General features: G+C 42.3%; 1 protein-coding gene across 1 annotated transcript in view; it reads right to left on the reverse strand.

Annotated features, from left to right (window-relative positions):
• The window catches only part of LOC120879780 (cytochrome P450 3A24), a 43,336-nt gene extending 26,601 nt beyond the window's left edge, over nt 1-16,735 (reverse strand). Inside the window, exons 1-4 of the mRNA XM_040262804.1 lie at nt 16,563-16,735; nt 12,677-12,770; nt 6,120-6,172; nt 3,705-3,804 (exon numbers count right to left, since the gene is read on the reverse strand). Coding sequence (XP_040118738.1) covers nt 3,705-3,804; nt 6,120-6,172; nt 12,677-12,770; nt 16,563-16,633 — 318 coding nt within the window. The 5' untranslated portion in view covers nt 16,634-16,735. The remainder of the gene's footprint in view (nt 1-3,704; nt 3,805-6,119; nt 6,173-12,676; nt 12,771-16,562) is intronic.
• Between the last annotated feature and the right edge of the window lie 758 nt (nt 16,736-17,493).

Here is a 17,493-nt window from a genome sequence, read left to right on the forward strand (position 1 = left end):
ATGGGTGCAGTCACCATCTGCAGTGATTTTGGAGCCCCCAAAAATAAAGTCTGACACTGTTTCCACTGTTTACCCATCTATTTCCCATGAAGTGATGGGACCGGATGCCATGATCTTCATTTTCTGAATGTTGAGCTTTAAGCCAAATTTTTCACTCTCTTCTTTCACTTTCATCAAGAGGCTTTTTAGTTCCTCTTCACTTTCTGCCATAAGGGTGGTGTCATCTGCATATCTGAGGTGATTGATATTTCTCCTGGCAATCTTCATTCCAATTTGTGTTTCTTCCAGTCCAGCATTTCTCATGATGTACTCTGCATATAAGTTAAATAAGCAGGATGACAATATACAGCCTTGACGTACTCCTTTTCCTACTTGGAACCAATCTGTTGTTCCATGTCCAGTTCTAACTGTTGCTTCCTGACCTGCATATAGGTTTCTCAAGAGGCAGGTCAGGTGGTCTGGTATTCCCATCTCTCTCAGAATCTTCCACAGTTTATTGTGATCCACACAGTCAAAGGCTTTGGCATAGTCAATAAAGCAGAAATAGATGTTTTTCTGGAACTCTCTTGCTTTTTCCATGATCCAGCGGATGTTGGCAATTTGATCTCTGGTTCCTCTGCCTTTTCTAAAACCAGCTTGAACATCAGGAAGTTCACGGTTCATGTATTGCTGAAGCCTGGCTTGGAGAATTTTGAGCATTACTTTACTAGCATGTGAGATGAATGCAATTGTGTGGTAGTTTGAGCATTCTTTGGCATTGCCTTTCTTTGGGATTGGAATGAAAACTGACCTTTTCCAGTCCTGTGGCCACTGCTGAGTTTTCCAAATGTGCTGGCATATTGAGTGCAGCACTTTCACAGCATCATCTTTCAGGATTTGAAGTAGCTCAACTGAAATTCCATCATCTCCACTAGCTTTGTTCATAGTGATGCTTTCTAAGGCCCACTTGACTTCACATTCCAGGATGTCTGGCTCTAGATGAGTGATCACACCATTGTGATTATCTGGGTCATGAAGATCTTTTCTGTACAGTTCTTCTATGTATTCTTGCCACCTCTTCTTAATATCTTCTGCTTCTGTTAATTCCAGACCATTTCTGTCCTTTATCGAGCCCATCTTTGCATGAAATGTTCCCTTGGTATCTCTAATTTTCTTGAAGAGATCTCTAGTCTTTCCCATTCTGTTCTTTTCCTCTATTTCTTTGCATTGATCGCTGAAGAAGGCTTTCTTATCTCTTCTTGCTATTCTTTGGAACTCTACATTCAGATGCTTATATCTTTCCTTTTCTCCTTTGCTTTTCACTTCTCTTCTTTTCACAGCTATCTGTAAGGCCTCCCCAGACAGCCATTTTGCTTTTTTGCATTTCTTTTCCATGGGGATGGTCTTGATCCCTGTCTCCTGCACAATGTCATGAACCTCATTCCATAGTTCATCAGGCACTCTATCTATCAGATCTAGGCCCTTAAATCTATTTCTCACTTCCACTGTATAATCATAAGGGATTTGATTTAGGTCATACCTGAATGGTCTAGTGGTTTTCCCTACTTTCTTCAATTTAAGTCTGAATTTGGTAATAAGGAGTTCATGATCTGAGCCACAGTCAGCTCCTGGTCTTGTTTTTGTTGACTGTATAGAGCTTCTCCATCTTTGGCTGCAAAGAACATAATCAATCTGATTTTGGTGTTGATCATCTGGTGATGTCCCTATGTAGAGTCTTCTCTTGTGTTGTTGGAAGAGGGTGTTTGCTATGACCAGTGCATTCTCTTGGCAAAACTCTATTTGTCTCTGCCCTGCTTCATTCCGCATTCCAAGGCCAAATTTGCCTGTTACTCCAGGTGTTTCTTGACTTCCTACTTTTGCATTCCAGTCCCCTATAATGAAAAGGACATCTTTTTTGGGTGTTAGTTCTAAAAGGTCTTGTAGGTCTTCATAGAACCGTTCAACTTCAGCTTCTTCAGCATTACTGGTTGGGGCATAGACTTGGATTACCGTGATATTGAATGGTTTGCCTTGGAGATGAATAGAGATCATTCTGTCGTTTTTGAGATTGTATCCAAGTACTGCAATGGAGTAGACCCTGGTGCAATTCCTGCATCAGGAAGATCCCCTGGAGAAGGAAAAGGCTACCCACTCCAAGATTCTTGGGCTTCCCTTGTGGCTCAGCTGGTAAAGAATCCGCCTGCAATGTGGGAGACCTGGATTTGATCCATGGGTTGGGAAGATACCCTGGAGAAGGGAAAGGCTACCCACTCCAGCATTCTGGCCTGAGAATTCTATGGACTGTATAGTCCATGGGGTTGCCAAGCGTCGGACACGACCGAGCAACTTTCACTTTCAATTTACCAGTGCCCAGCTGCCATCCCTGTGGACACCCTCCCCTCCCTGCTCGGTCTCCGGTCTCTGACTTTGAGCCACTGCCCTCCTTCTCTGGCCCCACCCTGATGTGTGAGGCTGCCCACCTTCTGTGGCCCACCTACGGGTTTAGGACTGGACTGTCCAGGAAGAAATGGCAGGCAAAGGAAGGAGAGGGGAAGGAAGGGGCAAAAAAGAGAAAGGACGAGCCATGTCAATCTTCTGATACCAACTGAAACTGACCAATGTGTGTAGCCTTTCTCCCCAGTCAACTGAACAATCAGCCACCTTTTATTCCATGTTCATGGTGTTAAGGGAGTTTCATGAATCCTACCCTACTGCCTCCAGCCCTACTAGAGCTGCCAAGCTAGTAACACCATGTGTGCTATAAGACCCAGGATTGACACCAGCAGTCAATCTTTTTGGGTGCGCATGTGCAAAACATTATCACAGGGCCCTGCAGATGCTCAGATGCCTAAAGCCAGTCCTTACGACTGTCACTCGACTGCACTGACACAGCTGCCGACAGCTAACCTCTGCAGCCACACACCTGCACACTGCCAGGCTCAAGCCTGAGCACAGCAATGAAGACCCAGCACAGCTAAAAATAAATAAATAAATATTAAAGAAATAAATTATTTTAAATGGATAGTCTTTCCATAAATGGTGCTAGGGCAATTCAGAAATTTAAATTTAAATTTAAATTTAGAAATTTAGAAGCCAAATTAAAAAAAAAAAAAACCTCATATGTTACAAAGAAGCTAACACAAAATGGGTTATAGACTTAAATGTAAAACATAAAATGATTTAATGTTTAGGGATAAAATAGGAGAAAATCTTCAAGACCTAGGGCTAAGTCAAGATATTTTGGACTTGACAACAAAGGCAAAATCCATAAAAGGGAAAATTGATAAATCACTCATCAAAATTTAAAGAGCAGTGTTTGCTATGCTAAAGACCCTGATAAGAGGAAAAATCAAGCTACATGCTACAACTATATAAGAATAGTAAGAAGGAGACTTGTAGGGATGGAATAGTTCTGTACTTTGATTGTAGTGGTAGCTACATAAATCTACATCTAGGACACATTTCACAGAACAAAACATACACAATGAGTGAGCATGAAACTGAAGAAATCACAATATGCTCTGTGGATAGTATGAATGTCAGTTTTCTGCTTTTAAATTGTAGTCTAGTTAATCAATGTATTGCCATTGGAGGAATCAGGACAAAAGGTACATGACATCCAGCTTCTCTTGATTCTTCTCTTTTAACAACATCCTGTGAATTATAATATATTTCAAAATGCATATCTAATAAACAAAATTTAAATTTAAAAAATGGATGCCTACCCTCCGGTTTGTGAAGACAGAATAACATTCTTTCACTAGTACTGTTTTGATCACATCTGGATCTGTGATAACCAACAGAGGCTGTTTACCTTCAAAAATCCTGTGTAGGGAAAACAGAGCTGATTAAACTTAATAAGCCATTTTCTGCAGCTGGAGCCATACCTGGAAGTCCAGATGTTTATCTTAACATTATATAATCCATCCTTCTATAGTCATCATTAAAAATACCATGAAAACGCTGCTAATTCTAGGTGGTAAGTATGTGGGTATTTCCTGTATCATTTTCCATAATTTTTATAGGTTTAATATATTTCATTATCAAGAAGGAAGTTAGGTTAGTAAATAATTGAAGGAAGTAAATTATCTGAAAATTAAAAAATAATTAAGGGGAGTCCATCTACTCAGTCATTTTTGAAGATATACCCAAAGCATGAAAATGCATATAATATTAGATGAAAACTGTAGACACATCTATCATAAATATATAACAATATATCTGCAAATGGAAGAAGATTTGGAATGCTTCACAAGTGACAGTGGGATATGAAAGATTTTTTTTGTCCTATTTTCTAAAATTTGCTTGCTAGTTAATATTTTTTAAGCAAATATTTTAAATAGTGAGATATCCTTGGTAGCATCAAGTTGAGGATAATTTGAACAAAAGGAAAAAGAGAATGAAAAAGATCAGAGAAGTATGTATAACTCATCTTTTAAATATCTTCTTTTCATTACATGGGTCCCATGGGCCTTGGGCTCCATGTCAGTAACATCCATCAGCAGCAGGGCAGGCCCACGTTTGACCCACCTATCACACAAAACTGACTTCCTCAGATGCGACATGTCACTGTTTGACCTCATCTCCTGACCATCAGGATGTCCATTCATGGGAATCAGACACTGGAATGAGGTTTATTCTGAGTTATTTACAGTCTTCTGACTGTAAATTTTGGTTTCACTATCAATCACTTGCAATGGCTAAAACAAATTGGAAGATTTTCCACATGTTCCCTATTCCTCTAATTTCATAGGAGAATCTCAAATGGTTTCATGATCACATATAAAAATTGCAGAGAAACACTGCACTTACATCTGCCCATTTCCAAAAGCTGTTCTAAAACTCAGAGGGTGTAAGTGAGTTTCAAGAGCATTTAGTGCTGAAGCAGTGACAGGAGAGATTGAGGAGGCACTTAATCTGCTCTTCCACCTGACTGACTTATTATTTGTATGATTCCCTTCTTCCCATCATGGTTTTGCAACAACAGTTGGGTGGAGAAGAGACAGTGGTTTGCTTTATATTCATGATGTCACTCCAGCCTTAATAATTTCTTTCACTAACAGTTACAATCAGATTTTTGAACCCACCTCAGATTGTATCAATTCAGTGTACTGATGAGTGGGGTCAAAGTCTATATTTATAACAAGCTCTCCCAGGTGCTCCTCGTACATCCAGGCATGAGAACCATTTTCTAAAAGAGAACTGGGATCCACCATGAGAAAGGGACTCCAGTCAGAGCTCACAGGTACTAAATGTTGGAGGGACAGTTGGAGCTGGGCCAGTAGTGTCCCAGTGCTATGTATTCTCTCCACTTAACCAGGTTGACATTTGGGGCGATGGCAACCCACAGGTTCCCATGATTTCTGAGGGCCTCATGAGAGAAGATGAAGAGATCTGGACAGGTAGAGACTCTGCCACTTGCTGTTGGCAAAGAAGCACCACAAGACACTTCTCCCTCTGCTCTCACCAAACCTCCAGCTCCTAAAGCCCACCTGATACACTCTAGGTTAGATATATATACCCTACATCTCCTCAAAATTAGAGAAAAACAGTAGATAAAACAATAATTGAATACAATTCTATTGGAAAGTCTTACCTGAAAATTAAACAAACAAACTCCATACATGTAGAGAAAGTAAAAAGCTGAGCAGAAATGATTTCCCATTATGTTAATCTATAACCCTCATCAATTTTTCCAAAAGGACATATTAAATCCAAAATTTAAATAAAGGATACTGGGTAAAAATTAAAAGAGAATCATGTGGGAAAGGGTCATAAGATAATTTATGAGCACATATTAGAATGTTCTGAGATAACGCATTTTATGCAATTAAAGGTAACCTAAAGAGAGAAAAACGGAAAAGGGGATGAAGATTGAGATCCTGGACAGAAAGTGATGCTAAGAGTCCCTGGGCCTCAAAGTCTGGAGAAAAATGACGACCTGTGATTCTCCAGGCCTGATTCAGACTGTGGACCTGGATACCTGTGGCCTTTAGGACCTCTGGTAGAACAAACCTGCAAGCTTTACAGCAAATGACTTCATTCCATGAAGCTCTGGACTGAGAGTGCCCTCCACACCATCAGGGGAGGGCAGGATTATTATAACAAGTGTGTCTGATGGAAGTTTTCAGAATACTCACCCCCACATTTTCCCATACTTTTTAAAACATTCTTCATCAAATTCACAAACACCCTATAAGGAAAAACAATATTATTAACATCCTGTATTGAACTCTATCTCTAATTCACAAAACTATTTTTCACTGGCAGTTGGAGGGAAGTTCTTATTCACAAATGTCTTAAGGGAAAGGAGGGAAAATAGAGGAGATATTTGAAACTGACAATTTAAAATCACTCTTGAATATTCTTTGAGTATTGTAGATACTAAACACTTACCCCTGTCAGTGAATACTAATTACTCCTTGTCTTCCTGAAGGCTTTTCCTTGTGCATGTGTTGTCTAAAATCTCTTAATCTCTAATTCCCCATGGACATGTGACAAAACTGAAGTTGAGGGAAGTAACAGATTCCCACACACACTTTCATCTCCTAGTTTAGCAGTCTTTTCATTTATCTCATGAGCTCTTTCTAGAATTCTAGCAGAATAAGCAAGTTAAAGCACCATGACATCTTTTAATCTCGCAGATTTAAAGAAGTCTAAGGGGTGTGTGTTCAATGAGAAAGTGAGTGAGTGAATGAATGACAAAGTGGATGCCTTCTAGTTTTCCAGCTCAACACAGAAAAAAATGAGGAGGTGCCACAACTATACAAGGAACAGTGCGTTTTAAACACCTGGCTTGATAGTAATAACCAATTTAAAAAGTATATAGCTCCCTTGCTAAGACTAGCGAGGGGGACACTCTCCATCCCCCTCTGATATCTATGTCAGAAGCTTCCTGTCCCTTTTTATACTTTAAATAAATCTCTGCTACACAAAAGCTCTTGAGTGATCAAGCTTGGTCCCTGGTCTTAAATCCACATTGTTCACGTTAAGCTATCATCTTGGGGCTTGCCCAGGATCTTCAGGACAGGGTAAGAACACTCAAGAGCTCTAGCCTCTCTGCTTTCTCAGTATACATGTTTTCTGCTTTACTTTACTAACTCTGTGGTTTGCTTGTGTGAATGAATGACACGCCCTGCACAAAGCAAGTGATGAGCCCTGCTCTGCAGTTTCACAGTGCCTTGTAATGACTGAAGGCAGAAAGGGGAGCCTTGTTGTGGGTTTATACCACCTGTCAATGCCAAGAGACATCCAATGTCCCTGTGAGGGGAGTGGCCAGAGGAGGGCAAAGCGTGTGGACCGAACTTTCCTTTCTCGGTCAGTTTTTCCTGGTCACTTTGACGATTTCGTAATTGCGTGGGGAATCAGAACCACTAACCTAATCTGTTGGGTCATAGACTTTCAATGGACTTGTGATTCATGACATTACTATGTACTTTCACTTAGACCCCAAGCTTGGTAGTCATGGAAGTGCCTGGTCTTGCTAGAAGCCAAAAGCTACAAGAGCATATTTGAGAGCAAGACACAACTTTAACTCCAGGAATGTCTCTCAGGCTAAAGGTCACTCTCTTGGCTGCCTGCTTCAGGGACCAGCGATCTGAAAGTGAGTCTTTTGTCATGGCCGTGCCTCTGATCTATGTGGAGAGAAGCACTGCTGCTGACCATGAGATTTTTGAGGACACAGATTGGAAATTGCAGGATCTGGTCAGATTGGAAATGCAAAGGGCTTCTTCCTTTGGTAGTGCTAGCTCTTACTGGACCAGAAGAGGCTCTCGGGTAGCTTCTGTCTCAACTCCTTAGATATTCTTTCTGTGGAATCTGTGGAAATAAACTGGAAGGGTTGGTCCTAGTAGCTTGAGGACAAAAATAACTTTTTCCTCGCCAGCCAACCCTTTTGCTATCACATATACTGGCTGGTGACAGTCAGAAGGGACATCATGGTTGTTGTTTATCACTTTACGACTCACCATTTCTACTGCAGTCAGGACTGTACTCAGGAGTGTGCATAGGCACAGGGAAGACGGATGCTTCCCCTAGTAGTCCTAGATCAGAAAACATTTTGGGAAACTACTCTGACAAATCAAACAAAGGTTGTGGTGGTACAGAACTAGAAATCAATTTAGGATACCAACAGATCTACCCCTGGTACATCTCCACCCCATCTCAGTGGTAGAACTGGGAGGGGTGAATCAGGCGCCTGCATTGGTAAGCGACAGACTAAGTCCGACCAGGGAAGGAAAACTTCGGTGGAAAGTCTGTCTACACCCCCATCTAGAGCAGGGAGGAGTGCCTTAGGTGGAAAGAAGCCATGGCTGTGGATGCTGCTTTTTTCTCTCTTACAGATGGGAACTAACAGTTCCAGAACCACTCCTTTAAAATGTATTAAAACAACAACAACTGGGATAAGTTTGATCCCCAGAGTTTAAAAAGACATGGCTGATCTTCTGTGATACCAAATGGCCATGGTATCCTTTGGAAGACAGGGAACACTGGCCTGTTGAAGAGCCTCTTAATTACAATATTGTTTACAATTAGATCAGTTCTGTAGAAAACAAAGAAATGGGTGGAAGTGCCATATATGTTGCTCTTTATCTCTCTGTGAGACATGCCAGACTTGTGTCCTAAGGGTACAGACTTGGGTGTGAAACCTTCAGCTCCCTCCTGTTCTCTTACTTTGCCCCTGTATCTGGGGCTGCCAACTGAACAGGCTGAGAATCAGGGCACCCTTCCAGGAGGGCTTGCCTCAGTCTCGGTAGACTATTTAGAGGATATGTCTTGGGACAGATGCTGACTCCTGACTTAAGAGCTCGAGTTTTCGGGGAAGCCATTACTTTTGGAGATGAATGGCTTGGAGGCAAGGGGAAAGAGGGATCACAAAATAGCCCTCCTCCCTACTGGGATCCAAGCAGTTCCCATAACAGAGCCACTTCGCCGGATGTATTCTTGAAGGACTCAAGAGAGCATATGCTAAGACTTTAAACTATGCTAAATTAACTGACATAGAATAGGGAGAGAAGGAAGCTCCTGGTAAACTCCTAATAAAGATTAGAGGAGGCTCTCCGTATGTTTACTGACATTGATTCTGAAATTTACAGAGGGAGAAATGATCTTAAAAGATAGATTTCTCACTCAGTCAGCTACAGATATCTGCCATGTTATGAAAACTAGCATTTGGACCAAATCAGTCTTTAGAAAAACTGTTACAGCTGGCTCAGACAGTATATTATGGTAAAGAATATGAGAAGGAAAGTAAGAGGGAAAAAAGAACCAGGCAAAAGACTGAAGCCCCAATAATGGTGGTTAGACCTGCTCTGAAACAGCCTGAGAAAAATGCCCAGAGGGACCCAGGTGAAAAGGAATGGGCTTGTTATTACTGTGGAAAGGAGAGGCATCTCAAGTGGGATGGCCCTCAGGCATCTATGCCACCCCCGGCTCCATGTCTGGTCTGCAAAGGACCATACTGGAGAAGAGACTGCCCTCTAAGGTGTAGGCCCCAGGGGTCGGACTCTCAGGACAATCAGGACCAAAGGTGCCCAGGGGTCACCACAGAAACTCCCGTCCTAATTACACCTGAGGAACCCTGGGCATTAATAACTGTGGGGGGCCAACCAGTCAATTTTATTTTGGACCCTGGGGCAGCTTTCTCTTTGCTCACTGAAGCCCCTGGTCCGCTTCTGTCAAAACGAGCCAAATGCTATTATTTCAGTCCTCCTTTAAGCTGCAACTGGGACTCTGAGCTGTTTTCCTTATGAGTTTCTAATCATGTCAGAGTCTCCTTCACCCCTTCTGGGGAAGGATATACTGAACAAAGTCCAGGCCTCTGTTTTCATGAATATGGAACCCGTTCTTTTAACTGAAAAAAATGTAAATCCTAAAGTGTGGACTGATGGAAAAACTGTGGGTCGAGCACAAAATGTTGTTCCTGTCCTTATCAAGCTCAATGACCCTCACCTATTCTCATATCAAAAGGAATATCCATTAAAACCCGAGGTTAAGAAAGGGTTAAAGCCTATCATTGAAAACTTAAAGGAACAGGGCTATTAATCCCCTACAATAGTCCATGCAACACTCCTATTTTGGATGTGAAAAGGTCAAGTGATAAGTAGAGACTTGTTCTAGATATACAAATAGTGTCTAATTCTTATACTTTATTCTCTGAAATTCCTAAACAAGCTGTATAATTTTCAGTGACTAATTTGAAGGATGATGCTTTCTAACATTAAACCTATACTAAATCATTCTCCACCTATGATTTTCAGACAACTGAGAGGATTCTTGGGCATTACAGGCTATTGCCACATTTGGATTCCGGGTTATGGAGGACTTGCCCAGCTTTTAATGAGGGCTCAAAGTGCCCCCCCCAAAAAGGGACTCTCTCTATGACAGACTGTTTTGGCACACAGATATTGTCATAGATCCTAAAGCCTTAGAATTAACTAACTATGTGACTCAGCTTTTCAACAAACATTACGAGAACTCTGGGAGGTGACCCCTGACCCAGCCTCCATATTGGTCTAATTGCTGGGTCTGTGGAGCACTCCCCCTCCTAATCAATTGAAGGCTTCCCATGGTGGGTTTCTCCGCTTCAAGGAAAGGACTTTCTTCAACTCTGCAAATACCTTCATGAACAACAATCATATGTGATGCCTCTTCTTGATCTGATGACATCTAACAATCCTAAGATGGACCGGTGTAACTACGGACATAATGTAACTTTTGATTATGTTTTAACTTGGTTTAATGACCATTTTGCCTTACATCTATAATGATGTAACTGGATTTGTTTCTAACTGGCTGAAACCTCTTAAGTTACAAATGGTTGTTCAAGCTCCTATGAATGCCACAGGTTCCTCAAACTATTACTTGGGGCCCCTGGATCAGACACCCTCAACATGAGGGTTAGGAAAATATGTTGCCTCAACAATTTAGGGACTATGCCCCTCGACAGCAGGAAGCAGTTATGGGATGAAAACGATGCCCCTTTCCCTTGGCAACGTAACTCTCCTAAAAGGAAAGGTGGGAATGAGAGAGTCAGTTCCCAGGCAGGCTGATGAAAAGTCCGATTCCCCAAAGAGGAGAAAGGGGTCTGGGGCTCTCAAGGAGAAAAGCACAAATATTTTTTTCTATATTACTTTGTCTTAGTCAATATAACAATGTATGTTGCTCGAGGACATGTTTCTCCTTAGCAAGAACCTTCTGACTAATCTTGTTATCTTGAAACTTGTAAATTGTGGTAGTGGGTCTGGTAGGACCTTTACAAACTTGAGACATTCTTTTGATTTATTGTAATAACCAATTTTAAAAGTATATAGCTCCCTTGCTAAGACTAGTGAGGGGGGCACTCTCCATCACCCTTCTCAGAAGCTTTCTCTGTCCCTTTTTGTACTTTAATAAAACTCTGCTACACACACATACACACAGGGGGGGAAAAAAAAAAAAACCTGGCCTGAGTTTTTACTTCTATAACTTAAAAAAAAGCCTGTCCCTAAGTTTCTATCATGATATTTAATGCTTTAACAAGTAAATGAAGGTCTCAGAAATGTGAGTTGGGGTGCATCTACTAAGGAGTTCACCTGGGAATGGTGGAGAGGAAATTACTGCTTCTTCAGCTGGAAAAATGTTCAGGAAATTCTGAGGCAGTAATGAGACAGTGAAGACCTCAGTTGGGAGAATCAGGATCTGAGAAACAAGCCTCGTGTCTGCAGGACAGGAAATCTGAGCCAGAGAGCAGCCGGCACACGGGGCTCTGCCCTGCACATCTGAACACAGTTCACGCCCTTCAGTTCAGGGGCCGGGCCCTGGGGGAGGCATCAGAGTGGAATGAATATCAGAATTCACAGTCCATCTGCCAGCTGGTACATTCCTTTCAGTTAAATTAAACTTCTAATAATTTTGTCAAATCATATCCTTTCTAGCGATTTTTGTATATGTGATTCTGCCTTATTTTTTTAAAACTCCACAACGTATTTAGCGGTTAAGTATCTGAAGCAAATAGACAATCACCATCTTGTCTCAGTTACACTCATTCCCTGCTCAAACTCACCCGTGAGGTGCCTGTTTTGAAGGCACAGAAGAAAAGCAGAAAGCTTTTGTTACATTTTTCATATCCCAAAAGATGTCATATGTAGCAAGAGGTAGAGCAGAAAACGGAAAAAAAAAAAAAAAAAACTGCAGGCATTAAGCAGTTCTTGAGAGAATCCAATCCAAATATGTACAAATCACCTAATACATTAGAACTGAAGCATCCAAGCAATTCAGGAGAAAGGAGAAAAAAAGGAGTTTTTACCCAGAGATTATGCTACCAACAGGATACATCTGACTGTACTGTATGCTGCTTAAGAGCCATGACCAGGCATCCCTTCATGCTTTTCTCCTGACAATTATTAGGACTGTGCCTTTCTGGGAATCTGCACCTGGCAGAGATAAGATCCTCTTCACAGAGCTTACAAGATGGAACGTCAAGTTCTGTGCTGACTCATCCAGAGAGTTCAGCTGTCTGAGAGGCAAACCTGAGGCTCCTGACAGCTGATAATAGAGGCCTCAGGTAAAGAGGGCATGTGTGGGTGGGGCCTACGATGCCATTTCTGGGAAGTAAGAAAACTCTCAACTGCCTCCTGAGGAGGAGAATTTTTACTATGCAACTCAGCTGGGATTTTCAACCATATGAAGCAAAAAAGGGACATCAAACAACACACACCTTTCGGTAGGACAGAACATTTCCAAAATAAGGCAGAGGTCTTGGCCCAGGAACTCCCAGCTTCTCAAACAATCCATGTGAATAAGTTCCATATCTATAAAGTGAAAGAGAAAATCCAGGTCAGGGATTGTGGAATAAGTGTGGAGCTGGCCAGTCACAGACTTGGAACTGGAACTGTCAGCCTAGAGAGGTAACATGTAGGTGATAAATAATAACAGCAATTCCAAAAGCAATAATTACTTTCATTCATCGTCTTCTTTCCCTCTTGCACACTGAGACAATATCACTTTCACCATCAAGTGAAATCTTGAAGGTCCCAATCCTAGAGTGTATGCTTGATAAATATTTAAATTTGAGAGCTCCTGAGAGGTTTAAGCTATAATTCCTCCAAAAAATTCATTCATATGTATTCAGCAAGTTAACTCTTCCATGATTTAGAGATTCTCATTCTAGATACAAAGGGGAAACTTTTTTTTCTGTATCAAACATGAGATTTTGATTAACTGCATCTGCCCAATGACAGTTACGAGAGTCTACATTGACCTTGTTCTCGTCTTTCTCCTTTCCTCTACATTGTTTTGTTGTTTAGTCACTCGGTCATGTCCGATTCTTTGTGATCCTATGGACTGCAACATGCCAGGCTTCCCTGTCCTTCACCATCTCCTGGAGTTTTCTCAAACTCATGTTCATCGAGTCAGTGATACTATCCAACCATCTTATCCTCTGTCTCCCTCTTCTCCTCCTGCCCTCAATCATTGCTAGCATCAGAGTCTTTTCCAATGAGTAAGCTCCTCCCATCAAGTGGCCAATGCATCAGAGCTCCCTCCATGCTGCTGCTGCTGCTAAGTCACTTCAGTCGTGTCCGACTCTGTGCGACCCCATGGACAGCAGCCCACCAGGCTCCCCTGTCCCTGGGATTCTCCAGGCAAGAACACTGGAGTGGGTTCTCCCTCCATGATCTGACCTCATTTTACAATCTGATTCTTCTTAACTCTGTCTTCACAAGCAGGCCTTAAAACAAGCACAGTGTTCTTGTCTGTATTATGAAAACTGTGTTCAAGGCTTCCACTGCCATCATAGAAATTGAGTACCTTTCAGCTACACCTATGACTCTGTCACCAGGCAATTTGGTTGACTTGAACTACAAAAAAGGGTGATTGACCCTTTTGTTCCCTGAAACTGTATAAATGAATCAGTGACTAAAGGATCCATCGCCAGACCACTCCCCACCTCATGGCATCAGGTCCTCCAACCACCTGCTAAGCCCAGGGCCTGAAATACACTCATCTTTCTGAAGATTCTCAATCATAACGCAGCTAGACTACTTCCACTGCACTTCAACTGTCTTAAAAACCAATCAGGCCTGGTGCTCCCTACAGCGGTCTGCCTGCAGGTTAGCCTTCATGTATTATGTGTGCAAGCTCACAGTTCCGAGTTGTGGATCTTTGCAAGCCTGCTGGTGTTCCTGAGAGATGACAGAGTGCAGGAAAAGATAGGCTGAAGGAAGAGACTGCCATCAATGGTTTAAACATGAACTTGCTAGGCCTCCAAGGCTAACTCTGTAGAGGCAAATTAGTAAGGTATGGTTGAAAAGTATGCTGTGTGTAAATGGTTCATCATGCCCTATGGGCACTTTCAACAAAGAGATATCAGGGTTCCCAGTCTTCAGTTACCTTTCCGTGTAGAGCAAAAGACTGTGTGTGACAAAAAATGAGTGACCATAAAAAATTCCAGAATATTGGACTAAGCCCCTGTCTCTCCTTCTTTGGAAGGTAGCCTTTAAGGTAGCACAGGTTCAAGTCTCTGTAGAAATCTAGCAATCTTAAAGTATGTGATAAGAGAAACCCAAAAAATTTCAGGAAAGTACCTATGTTGAAAGTGCACACAGAGGTACCTTGGCCAAGCACAGTTGGCTATCTCTCTTTCCTCCAAAGCAACTGGTGAAAGTGTGGGCACTAATCACCACAAAAGAGACGGCCTGGGCTATTCAAACCCCAGTTGCTTCCGCTGTCTTCACAAACAGGGCAAGTCAATGTCTGCTTCTGAACCTTCAGTGTGCTACATGAACTCAAAAGTGATGCCAAGCAATTGAGTGAACATGTTGGCAACACTGGTCCCACAGAAAGCTCTGGTCTAGTGTCTAAATTCACGTGGTTCCACCAAGGCAGCAGATGGACTGAGTGAATTATTTGGCTTCTTTCTAGCTCTTCACGTTTTGGTTGGTACAGTACTGCTATTTTGGATAAAAAAGAAGGGGCTAAAGATAAAGCCAACATTTTTATAGTCTTTACATTGTGTTGGCATAACGATAACATTGCCTGCAGTGGCTGATTCTTGGCTGCACCAGTACCTTCTCAGGCTACAGGGATGTTTGCCTGGTGGGGACACTAGCTAGTACCAGCCCCACTGTCAGATGGACCACACACAGTGTGACTGAGATTGTGTCTTGTCCCCAGGCTTCCAGCAAATGAGATGCCAACCCTGTTGCCCTTCTGTGGGACCAGGTCTGAGGAGTAACTCTGGGGGGTCTGCTCAGAGGAAAGAGGAATATTCTCCCCTCCATCCCAATCTCTTTCTAGATGCCTCTCATATCATCACCGGCTCCCAGACATGTATACTTATCTTCCCTGAAGATTAAAATAGCTTGCTGGACATGCATATTTAAAACGATATATCACAGGAATATATTAGTACACTAGATTCATATTCCAGGCATTATTCTAGAGGGTGAATTTATTTACATACCTTTCTATGTGCTGGACAACAGTCCTCTTTTATCCTTCAGGGAAAAAACCACACGCTGGAAATACTCATATTGATTTCTTAAATCTAGTACTAAATAGAATGAAATTAAACTGTACCAATTAATTTTATAATAGCAAATATGTTGCTGAAATACCTTAAATGCCTAATACTTCTTTCAAGTAATTAAAATGAGGTTAATATTACCCACGTACATGTCATCATGATTTCCTACACTTAGTGAAAATGAAATGGACACAGAACCTAAATGTGATTTGTAGGGGTATCTCTCTAATCACTCATTGGAAATAATTCCTCTCCCAACCTCTCCCTCCCTTCCATGATAACAGAATCTCAACATTGAAAGGAATTTTTCTGCTAGATGGTTTTGATTCAACCTCCTGTGCCACACTTATACAGGGAAAATAAAACCCAAATTGGACTCTGGGGCTTGTGCCTCTTGTAGGCTTAGCAGATTTCGTATCACAGGGAAAATAAATATGTACATTGATTCTAACCCTTCCAGAGACTGAAAGAAAAGGTGAAAGAAATGAATATAATTTCAAGATTTTTACCAAGTCTCCTCAGATCTTAAGATTTCTCATTTGGAAACTAGATAATTTCTGCAGACTACAGGGTGTGGGATTTGAGCCTTAGGAAGGGATGCCCTGAGGAGGGGTACAGAAAAAGGGAAGGGCTGAATACGAAAAAAAGGTTGTCAGTCTCAGGCCTCCCAACAAAGTCGGGGTGCACCCCATGCCTTGTGTAAATGACACCTGGAAGAAGGGTCTGGAGCAGGAACTCCTGAGTGACAAAGGGGCCGATACTTCCTCATGTCTCTTGCAGCAGGCACAGTCAGAGAGACTGAAACAAAAACCCACGTTGCTCCTTGCTTCCAGGATTCCCAGCCATGGGAATCAGTGAGGACTATGCTGCACGTGGGCCAGTAGTTTTTAATTTGCCCTTGATGGACTCTTACCCAGATGTGGGTAAGATCGATAATAACCCATTTGGTGCCCATAGCACCCGATGCTTGAGCAACTTCTCCATTTACTTTGAACTTTAAAAAACTAAGGGAACCCCCTTTCCTGATTAGCACCCCAAGACCTAAGCTATAGAAGAGAGGAGCCTAACAGTTACTCACAGATAGAGGAGCACCAGGCTGATAGCCAGGAGAACCCAGGTTTCCAGGGAAAAGCTTGGGATTAGCTCCATGGCCACTTTCTTGGCGATTCCCTCCTCTGAGTTTCCTTTCAGCTGTGTGTGCTGCCCTCTGCCTGCCTCTGAGTGTGGAGCTTCTGTTCACATTAGGCGGAGATTCAGTGCGGTTGGGAGATTTATGTGCTGAGAAAGGAGGCGGAGCTGGAGCTGCAACCAACCGAAAGGCCACCTGCGCTCCACCTGCAGGAGCCCTCTCCACCTTGGTAGTTGGCCGAGCATCACACACACTTCAGTTTGACCTCCCTTGAGTTCATATTCTGTAGGACTTCAATAAACAACTCAATCAGTGTTATCAGTAAGCCCAAAGGTTACAGAAACTCAAATAAAGCCACTGGCTTTAATTCTCCTCTAGACCTCCCTGTCTCTAGGGTTGCCTGCAGTCCAAAATGTTTGAAATTCTTCAAACAAGATGCTGGTGATGGTGTAGTTGCCAAGTCGTGTCCCACTCTTTGTGACCCCCTGCACAGCAGCCCGCCAGGCTTCTCTGTCCATGGGATTTCCCAGGCAAGAATACTGGAGTCAGCTGTTATCTCCTTCTCTAGGGGGTCAAACAAGATGGCTGTACTGACTGTTACTGTTACTCATACGATTTTTTTTTTTCCTGCCCAGGAATGCCCCTGAGTCCCTTGTAGGCTCTTAATTATCCTTCCAAATAAAGCTCAGACAGAACATCTGTGCTAGAGATTTCCCAAACCAGCCTCCTTGAGCAGATATAACTATTTCCTCCTCTGGGGAACTGTCCCCTGCACACAATCCTACTATCTCCCACACCACAGTTAGTTTCCACACCTAGTCCCCTCAGTGGATCAAGAGCTTGGGCACATGCTGGATACTAGGCACAGTCATGTCCCAGG

Source organism: Oryx dammah, unplaced genomic scaffold (genome assembly GCF_014754425.2).
Source record: "Oryx dammah isolate SB20612 unplaced genomic scaffold, SCBI_Odam_1.1 HiC_scaffold_2, whole genome shotgun sequence".
In the NCBI taxonomy this organism is placed as follows: domain Eukaryota; kingdom Metazoa; phylum Chordata; class Mammalia; order Artiodactyla; family Bovidae; genus Oryx; species Oryx dammah.